Below are 10,789 nucleotides of genomic sequence, written 5' to 3' on the forward strand. Positions count from 1 at the left end.
TTTGTAATTGTTTTTGTTTAATGTGGCTAATTGTTGCCAAGGAACACCTGCCTTTTCACTCACACGCGGCAATGAGCTTTTGTGCGGACTTTTCCTCCTCTGGGAAAAGTAGTTCTGTGTGCTTTGTTTGAATTAAAAAATAATAATGCGTTGCCCTAGCTGCATTTTAAATATGTCCAGCTCAGTTTTCGTCATGTTTCACATAGATATGTCGGTCCATTAGATAGTACAAATGAAGATGAATACATATTATGTCTGTTATCTTTAACGGAACTTTATTTCACTTAATGGTCGACACTTTCCTATCATTACATGTAAAGTGAAACTATGATGGTTTAAAAGACCGCTACACAAATCTAAAATTACACCAATATTAACCATTTCTCAATTTTATCATTAAAGCTATTCTAATTTCTCACAACAACTGTGCACGGGGCAATAGACTGTCACAGAAGCAAATTTTAACCATTAGACTGGTCAGTAAAAACAAAGCATTTTGAGATACCTGATATACAGACAGGCTCTGTTCCACATTCACTAACTGCATTTTTATTAAGCATAAGATATTGACAATGATTACTTCCTTTTAGCTGAAGGGGAGATTCTCTCTCAATTCATTGGAACATTGTCAGTAAACTGAATGTCCTCTAAATGTGGAATGGTATCAACTATAATGTATGGGTGGTATATGGTATTGTGACACTGAGCCTCTTTGTTATGAGATGGGGTCTCCAATCTAAACAGTGGTTTGTTTAGAGGGATTGGCTTCATGGACATTATCTTTAGAGGCATAAAACACTGGCATTACAATTTGGAAACCCTGATGCATTAGCATACACTTGGTTGGTCCAAACTTCCCAGTCTACTGACTGATCTTTTATCCATTAACACTGACAGAAGCCATGTAAGAGAAAGCCAGGCACAGAAACTTTGGAGAAAACAACCGCTTTAAGAGGAATATTTTGCAAGCAGGTTTGATACAGTGTGATAAGACATTTTCAATTAACATCGAAAAAAGGTTCAGTTACTTTAGGTTTTACAGAAAGATGATAGTCAATCTTGCAAAATACATGGAACAACATTTAAGCACATACAATTTTCATTGTACTGAATTCAAGCAGCACTTGATCTTGAAAAGTGAGTTCACACCACTAGGACAATAATCCACACTTTAGTTCAAAGAGTACTGCCTTTCAGAAAGCCTAATACAACTCTGGTGGAATGTCTTATGATGGAGAAAAACTAACATGGCAAACTTAATCAACTTTGAAAGTGTGAATTTGTGAACATGATTTAAGAGCAAAACGCCCAGATGCCAGTGTCACAATACAGCCTGCCTCCTTTCTGTATGAGCCCACAGCAGAATTGCGCTGTTAGTTAAATAAAGGATTGTACTTCTGTCTGAATTTTAAAAGGAATCAATTTGTGGCGTGGGGAAAAAATGCAACACTTAGCATCACAGTGTTTGGTGAAAATTAACCGCCAGTTTAATTACCATACGATAAAACCTGCAAATACCATGACGAATCACACACAAAAAATGACCGTAACAAAAAAAGGATGAAAAATGCACAACCAGCTAGGTGGGACAAAGGAATTAAGGAAGGACGATTAGAATTCACAACCCCCCCCCCACCCTCCCCCCTAACACACACATTTACAATCATACGCACAATCATTCACACACCCTCTCCCTCTCACATTCACACGCACTAGCGCACACACACACACACACACACACACACACACACACACACACACACAAAGCCAACATAAACAACAGCAACATGGACTTGCTACAACATTATTTCACAAACAAAATGACTGAACCTGCTAACAACTGAACATTACCCTGTCGCCTCACAGTAACCTGAGAGGGGTAAACTAGTTGATCAGGAGCAATTCAGGCTGCTTGTCATACAGAAGGGGGAGGGGCTGATGGAGTGGAGGGGGGATGTAAGCTGTTTGTGTTTAAGATCAGAGTGTAGGTGGATTAACAGTGCAATTCCATTAGTTTTCCCCTTCTCCGGTCTCTCCCTCATCTCCCTGGTTTTCCGATGTCCACAGCTGTAAACAGAGCAAAAGGTAGCATCCACCAATTACCAAAAGCGTGATTGCATTGACATGAAATTATAAAATTGATGAAGCTGTTATGTACATTGGGCTGTGCATTTGTACACAATGTGTGCATTTTCTCCAGGTCCCTCCAAATTAATTTGTCACCATCATCCTTTTTGTGCCATTGTCCCTTTTTGTCTTTCCCTTGAACTTCCTGGTACTTCAATAGATTGAAATTCTCAAGGTAGGTGGAGTTAAACAAAAAATGGCATAACTTACAGTCAGGTTGTCCCTTAGTAGTTGCATGATCAATGTGCTGTCTTTGTAGGAATCCTCATTTAAGGAATCAAGTTCAGCAATGGCTTCATCAAATGCCTGAAAAGAGAGTAAACTATGAATAGAATTCACAATATCCAGAAGTGTGTGGTGTAGGGCACTAGTGCAATAGGAGCATAACATCACACTTTGTCACAATTAACGCTCCAATACATATCCAAGAGAGAAAACATGTCACATTTACTATGTACTCTTCGAAGGAAGCTCTTTGATATTGATAGTCTCAGGGATGAAAGATGAGGAAGCATGACTTGGCATTCTAAGAATTTTCATCAGCACTCACCGTCTTGGCCAGGGTGCAGGCCTTCTCAGGGTTGTTGAGGATTTCATAGTAGAATACGGAGAAGTTGAGGGCCAGGCCAAGCCTGATGGGGTGTGTTGGCTGCATCTCCTGCTTGCTGATGTCAAAAGCATCCTGGTATGCCTGCTGACTGTTGTCCACTGTGGCTGTGGAAAAACCATGAAACAAAAGGAAATGTAAACTATGCAGGGGTATAAACCATTGTGCACGCTGAGTCTGAGGCCAGTTTCAAATGATTTTGTAGAGCATCTTAACTTACTCTTCTTGGAGTCCCCAGATGCTACCTCAGAGAGGTATCTATAATAATCGCCTCTCATTTTCAGGTAGAACACCCTGCTTTCGGCTGCAGATGCATTGGTAACAAGGTACTTTTCAAGAAGCCCCTGAGCGACAAAGATTGAAAATCACATTAGCCAAACCAAAGAGGAGTAGAAGACTATTGTTGTGTCCTACATTTCAACATATCAAAATTTAATTGAACTATTGAATCAGCTAGATATGCGCTTGAAAACTGGTACTTTTCATATCCTCAGATCTTACCAGCACATCGTTGCAGATGGCCTGCAGCTCAGTCTCAATCTTCTCGCGGTACTCGCGGGCCATCTCCTGCTTCTTCTCATTTCCCTCGGTCTTCTGCTCAATGCTGGAGATGACACGCCAGGAGGAGCGGCGTGCCCCCACCACGTTCTTGTAGGCCACAGACAGCAGGTTGCGCTCCTCGTTGGAGAGCTCCCCACCCTGCTCCGTCACTAACTTCATGGCGGCAGCCATGTCGTCATAGCGCTCGGCCTGCTCAGCAAGCTTGGCCTTCTGTACCAGGTCGTTCTTGTCCATTCTTTAGTCTGTAAAGAAAAAGAGAAAAATATAGGAGCATGTCCCAGTTGTCCGATTAGGCCTGTCCATCTTGTCTGACCTCCTCAACCTGTTTCTTATCTGTAGACGGATTGGGGGGGTAAGTAAATGTTCTGCTATCAGCTATCCAGATCTTACACACTAGTGTAGATTATAGATGACACCTTTTATTAGAAAAATAGCAAAGGTCCATCGTCAATGTACTCAGGTTCGTTTCCATTATTTAAAAAAACAAAACAACGTAGTTTAAAGTTAGCCTACTTTAAAGTCGCACAGAAACGGATGTTTGTGATCATCTAACGTCCGTAGTTTGATGTATTTCCGATGCAAACAGGCTATGAGGGTGGGACATAATGTTTAGAGGAATTTGATTGGAACATTGACAAGTGGACGGGTTTTAAGAACTTTAGACAGATTCGATAGAAGGATAGCGTTGATTGACGGGTGGATGTCGTGAGATTATTGGCCTAAAATCTAAGGTACCCGTTGTCGTCATTGCACGTGACCTACCGTTTTCCAGGAAGTAAGAAATGATATACAGTACTTTGATCATATTCTATTAATACATCCATGATCAGATTACAACAAAAGTAGAATTTTGTATTTTGGGGGCATACATCGTTGAATAGGTGAACACTATTACCAATTATGTGAACCAAAATGGGACAGAATGCTTTTTTCATTTCTGTGCGACTTTAAATCATACTCATTAAGGATTTATACTTTATTGACTAATGTCGATTTTGTGGTTTGTCATATTTCACGAATATCAAGTAACGCTACTGAGCTAGATACGATTTTTATTTAAATATTTCCTGTAAGACATTTAGTATTTTGCTAGATAACGTTGGCTAGCTAGTCTAGCTATTTTATCTTCGTGGGTGAATCGGGTTGGAATGGCTAGCTAGCTAACGTTAGCTAACCAGGAAGATGTTAGTGAACGTTAACTGGAACTGAGAACCAATCATCACAGTCCGAATGCTTTGGCTAGCTAGCAAGCTACCGTTAGCTACCCGGCCCAACCCCAATCGTAATCACCACACAAAACACATATCGATCTCGAAGCAAACAATCTTGCCGAATACTAAATGGTCGCTGTACCAATGCCAGGCTAACGAGATTTAATGCTGGCTATTGGCTAACGCGGTATCTGCAAAATTGACGAACGTTAGTTAGCTAGAGGCGGGTCAAAATTTGACATCAGCTATCCGCAGCGGCCTGTGCTCTGTCAGAGCCTGCTACTGCTACGCTAGCCTGCTGTAGCTAGCAAGCAAGCTAACTTTACAAGGCAGTGCTATGGAGGTGAAGCTGTCAAATGTGCTGGTACACTGCTAGGTAGCTAACCAGATAACACTCGCAGAAAATATATGAATGATACATCGAAGCCGATTAAAACATGTATGACGACGACTGCAATCGAACGTAATTTCCATACGATGCAACAGCGTCCATGTCTACCATCTTGCAATAAAACGATTTTATTTCGATCGCTTCCATGGCCTACATTAGCAGTAGCTAGCTCGCTAGAACAAAGTGTCATGAGCTTAGCTACGTTAGCAACCTAGCAAGTCCTTGTTCAGCCTTCATGACGGCGCTGTATAATTAGCTACCTAGCTCACATGATAGCTCGCGAATAGAATTGCATCTCAAATGTGAACATTACGTCATTTTGAACATAAGCACTGAAAATCTAAGAAAACGAGACACATTCCCCGAGCATCAGATTTACGAACTCACAGTATTTAGGACTTAAATTCCTGCTTTTTTCGCTGGACGATGCAACCTCCGTCCTCCGTCTCGCTCCTCGTATCGTTCAGGGCAGTACCACTTCCGCTACACTGACACTTCAGTTTCCTCTAGCAAAGCTACAGAATGGAACATGAACATACAAATCTAGGATCTGTGCACCTCTCAATGATTTATAGATAAACAAACACCGTAGGCACACACTGTTAAATAATAGACCGATTTCCAATTTTCTAGATATTAGGAGACTCCATATGTAAAATGGCACCAGAGCGCAGAGAAAACTTTCTCACTAGTGCACATCAGATGTCCACAAATGTGCCATGTCTGTGGGAGCTCGAATTCTTTGATATTCTATAATATTTGTCCACCCTTTAGTTCGACTCAAACCATTATGTTACACTCAGGACTAATTGTTCTCACGTTAAACTGAACTGAAAAAGGTGACAAGTTACCCGATTTGAATCAGATAACATCTTAATTTGAGGCATTGAGATATAGCCCATCTGTTGCATTTAATATGTCACTGTCACACAGGTACGAGGCACGAGGTATAGCCTACAAACATGAAGCTTGAAACCAATAAAAGAGGCTGTAGAAGCTGGCATGAAGCAAGAAGCTAACACCGTGTCAGAGGCTATAGAGGTTAACATGAAGTTAGCTGTAGGCCTATGGTAGAAATGAATAGCCTACACTGATTTTGCCACAGGCATTAATAGGAAGGTTAGGACCTGAGGTACTGGACCTCACTGTTAAGCACTGACTATGTGTTTCGTTCATTTAGTTGAGTTTTGATGTAATTTAGTAAACAAAAGAAGGAGAAAGATAACGCACTGCATTTCAATTAATTTACCTCAGTATAGCACAGGGGTGGGTCCAATTAATCGATGAATTGTTCATGACGGTCAAAGTCGATTTTTGGTCACTAATAGATTTTGGTCAAATTGAGGTCATTCTTTTTTTTTTATTCAAATAAACACATCCTTCAAAAATATTTAAATTGAACTGAACTAATATCGTGCATCATCCATTCTGTAGCGCTATATTGATTGGAATGGGGCTAAATTACAGCGTCAAAATCAATGGAATTGTGGTCTTTACATTTGTCATTCAAATGAACACTTCTTTTAAAACGTTGGAATCAAATCTTTCGAATGTCGGACAAAAAAATGATCTATTAATCGTTCATACCACCCAATGATTAATCAACTATGAAAAATGTGAGTTGTGCACATCCTTAGTACAGCAATGGAAAAGCCTGCCTAGTCAAACTGAACATCTCATCACCGGTCCTGTATAACTCTTTAGGACTGTATACCTCTTTAGGACTGTATAATACTTTAGGAACATAATGTGGATGGAATGGATTAGGAACAGAACTGTCAACATCATGAATCACTGTACCAACTTTTATACGAGCCTACAGCCCACACTGCAGCTAAGCACAGTAAGAAGCAGCTTTATAGGAAGCAATAGTACAAAAGGATGATGCAGGTTGTTGTTTTTACTGAGAAGTTGCAAGTGGGCTTATGGTACTGTGGTCTTGGGCATTTACATACAGTAGGTCTAGAAGGGGGTAGGACAAGTAATTTCAGACATTTTAAGTGGGACTCAAAAGTTGCATTCAATTAGTATCAACTGACAAATAGACATCACACTTTTCTGAGATATAGAGTAGCACTGAGAGTAGCATATTCATACACATCACTGCCAGACTTATTATACAACAGTAGTTTATGTAATGTTAGAAAATTTGAGTTTTTGAAATGAAATGTTACACACCACCTACAAAAAGCCATAGGGCCTACTATAACGTGTTATCAATTAGAGGTTTCCATTTTCAAATGCTTTTCACTTTTCACTGCTTTGCAGTGTTGATCCCATATACAATTGCCTGCAGGTCCCAGTGATTATCGTTTTCCTGGTTGACATACTTCCTGAGGGCATGCTTAGGCTTTGGTTGGTGTGCTGCTCGTCCTTCACCATAAAAATAAACAATGAAAATGACTAAACACACACTCCAAGCTTTGTGTTGAGATTTATGTTCACTTTATTTTCTCTTTATCACACCGACGACCCTGTTTACTTTACGCTATATCCATCACCCATATTCCACTGTGCGACACTGACAGAAACTCTGACCTGAATTCTGAAAAAGTGCTATAGTTGCATGTAAGTTCCAGTGCACAACTGCATGTGTGGGTCACAGGCCGTCTGGAGAACTCTGACATGTCTGTGAATGTAACCTTGATGGTCTTTGACATAAAAAGGTCTGATCCTGTGCAGAACCTAAGGAACACTCTAATCTTCTGGTCATTGTACATTGAACAGTCCAATCTCCTTCTGGTCATTGGATAATGCAAGGCACAAAACTATTTCAGCCTGTGTCAGGCCTTGATTGAATTCAATTCAATTTGTACACCTGTTCATTTTGTAAGTGTTACAAAAATGATGTTTCTCCATGATTGAATAAATAATGTATCGTATCGTAGAAATGTCACGCGCTGACTGATATTCCCCGACATTGCTGTACTGCACTGAATCGTGTTTCCTGCAATAGACCATGTCAGTGACCCCCTGTTTGTTCCACCACAATAGCATCACATTGTAAATTCAAGAAATTATTATTTATTTTATTATATTTTTTATTTCTGACATCATGTCCCGGGCCAGATGGAGGGGTGGGACGGGCCGCAAATGACCCGTGGGCTGGGAGTTTGAGACCCCTGCTTTAAACAAATAGGTGAACTAGTACAGCAAAACATAACATGATGGAAATTAACTTTGACCTGGACAAACTTTAGCAATGTTATGTGGTCCTCACTGTTTTGTCTATAGGAGGCTTTACTGACAATGACTGGGATGTACAGTATATTTCACTTATTCTAGACAATTGTACTTATTGTAAGTGGTTTTGGAATAGTGCCAGCTAATGATTTAAATGTAAATGTAAACGTGGTCTTACATAATACATTTTCACTGTTTTACCACCAGGTGTCAGCATTGGAGTGGTGGCGTATTTGACATGAGGGTTGGGGTCTGTAGATCAATGCTGTTACCTGACAGGGCATGTTGTAGGCTAGCTATGACCAGACCCGGCGATAGCTATTGCCTTGAAGCTCTTGAAGCCCTCGGAGACAGCTTTGGCATTGGCGTTCCTCTCTGCACACACCCCATAGGTTGTAACAAGCATTTTCCACATTGCATCCTGTGAGGGAGACAAAGCAAGCACTTAATGAATATGTCTTTGACTTTGAAGATTGTATAACAGCTTTCACATTTGTACAAATTAACTCCTTCGTCTGTTCTTTGTCTAAAATTGGATTTTTGTCCATACATTGCAGAAAGAAATTAGTAAAATGTCATCTGTATTTATTTTCTACTGTCTTATTTTCTGTCTGTAAACAAACACAGTAACAAAGAATAAGTACAAAACTGGTTGACTATTGGTTACACTATAGTCTGGATTTCCTTACAACAGAGAATTAGAAAACACATCTTTGTGGTACAGGCTTACAAATTCATCATTGACCGATGAAACTAATCTTTAAACATTCAACAACATTAGGTCATTGGATTGTTTAAATGCAGCTCCCTCACCTGAGAACACCTCACCTGTCTGTCAGGACAGCTGCCTCCACCCTGAACTTGCTGTCAGCGTGTTGTTAGGGTCTGTGTCCATGTGACTATCTCTGCATGTCAGTATCTGTTTGTTCTGCGCCGACAGGAAGGAGGGGGAAGGGGTTGTTATATGTAAACATAGTTGCATACAGTAGATGTTCAACCTTCTGAATTATTACTGTGCTGGGCCTGGCAAAGGTGGGGTGACCTCTGGTCTTATCACATTCAGTTTATCTACCTGGCAGTGTGGAGGGGGTAGGGATTAGATGCTTATGTGTATTGTGACCAGGGGTGTGTTTATTAATTTGGGGGCCACAAGCACTTTCAGTTTTGGGGCCCCTCCTTTATCTGTCATGACCTGGTTCTTTTTCCAGTGTCTGCAACTATTTTAAAAAGGATACTTACTGATAAGAATAATAAAAGGCATGGTCTTACCTACTACTAGCTCTTCATAGCAATACGTGCTTTAAATTTACAGAAATGTTAACAGTAAACTATTATATTAGTCTACATTATATAGGCCAACTGTGGAATACAACATGGAAGATTGTGTAGCCTTTCTTAATCAGTAATTTACTTAAGAATGCATCATATGTGAGATAAAAAAACAAATTTGGGAGAAAGTGAAAAGAAAATATTTATAGAATCAGTATATTTTTTAACATTACTTAATATATATTTTTTATTTAACAGATTGCAAGACTTCACACGGACACAGCAAGCACAGAATGTTTTCATAACCTCAGCTCAAGTTCTCTTTTGGTTTTTGGGAACCTTCCCAGAATGTTAAGATATGTTTTGCAATTAATAAAAACCATTACAATAATGTTCAAATAACTACAACTAACTAAAATAATAAAATGTGTACACAGCCATTTTCAGCTCTTTCCACAGATGTTCAGTTGGATTCAGATCTGGCTGGGCCATTCAAGGACATTCACAGACTTTCTCTGAAGCCACTCCTGATAGAGGGAAACATGAATGCAGCTAAGTACACCGAGATCCTTGAAGAAAACCTGCTCCAGAGCACTCTGGACCTCAGACTGGGGAGAAGGTTTACCTTCTAACATGACAACGATCCAAAGCACACAGCCAAGAGAACAAAGGAGTGGCTTCAGAGAAAGTCTGTGAATGTCTTTGAGTGGCCCAGCCAGAGCTCAGATCTGAATCCAGTTGTTCCATCTGTGGAAAGAGCTGAACATGGCTGTGAACCGACGCTCCCCATCCAACTTGACGGCACTTGCAAGGATATGCTAAGAGGAATGGGCAAAATTTACTCCAATTAAGTTGTAGAAACATCTCAAGCAGTATCAGTGGAAACAAAATGCACCTCAGCTCACTTTTGGGTATCATATCAAAGTGTGTGCCCACTTGTGTACATATGATATTTTACATTTAGATTTGTAATAAATTAGCACAAATGTCTATAAATGAGACAAAAAATGAACTCAATATATTGTAGAATAAGTCTGTAACATAATAAAATGTGGAGAAGGTGAAAGGGGTGTGCAGACTTTCCGGCTTGACTGTACTTTCTACATTTTCAAGGCTCTCTATGATTGCAGGAAAGTGTGGTTATAGGTGATCAAAACTCTGATACTAACCTATGAGACAACATTTTGAACAAGCATAAAAAGAGTTTATAAAAATCTCAAGGTCTGAACTTTAGATTTAGAAAGACAAGCTGCTGAGTATAATAGACTACACTTTTACTGAGACATCAAGCATAGTTTATTATGTACAAAGCAAAATGTACTTGGCAATAGGAAAAATGTATTGTGGTAAGCGCCCTCCGGTGTCAGGCTCTGGTACATGTGTGATGGATGCATGCACTAACGTACAAAAGTAGATCTAAAATCAATAAACACAGGCCTT

At 39.9% G+C, this 10,789-nt stretch overlaps 1 protein-coding gene across 1 annotated transcript; it reads right to left on the reverse strand.

The window, feature by feature from the left end:
• Positions 1-283: 283 nt before the first annotated feature.
• LOC311315226 (14-3-3 protein beta/alpha-2) lies at positions 284-5,402 on the reverse strand. Its single transcript, XM_084445843.1, has 6 exons — positions 5,285-5,402; positions 3,236-3,537; positions 2,955-3,078; positions 2,678-2,841; positions 2,338-2,433; positions 284-2,067 (listed from the first exon to the last, which is right to left on the reverse strand). Exons 2-6 carry the CDS (start codon positions 3,527-3,529, stop codon positions 2,011-2,013), a joined length of 735 nt encoding a protein of 244 aa, XP_084301969.1. The 5' UTR covers positions 3,530-3,537; positions 5,285-5,402; the 3' UTR covers positions 284-2,010.
• Between the last annotated feature and the right edge of the window lie 5,387 nt (positions 5,403-10,789).

Source organism: Borostomias antarcticus (genome assembly GCF_949987555.1).
Source record: "Borostomias antarcticus genome assembly, chromosome: 11".
Lineage (NCBI taxonomy): Eukaryota > Metazoa > Chordata > Actinopteri > Stomiiformes > Stomiidae > Borostomias > Borostomias antarcticus.

Bases quoted from the DNA above. Each gene is read 5' to 3' on its own strand.
- LOC311315226 (XM_084445843.1), bottom strand. From the start codon at position 3,529: ATGGACAAGAACGACCTGGTACAGAAGGCCAAGCTTGCTGAGCAGGCC. The intron at 3,079-3,235 runs GTAAGATCTGAG...TTTGTCGCTCAG, and splicing joins CCATCTGCAACGATGTGCTG to GGGCTTCTTGAAAAGTACCT. The intron at 2,068-2,337 runs GTAAGTTATGCC...CTCTGTTTACAG, and splicing joins TACTAAGGGACAACCTGACT to CTGTGGACATCGGAAAACCA.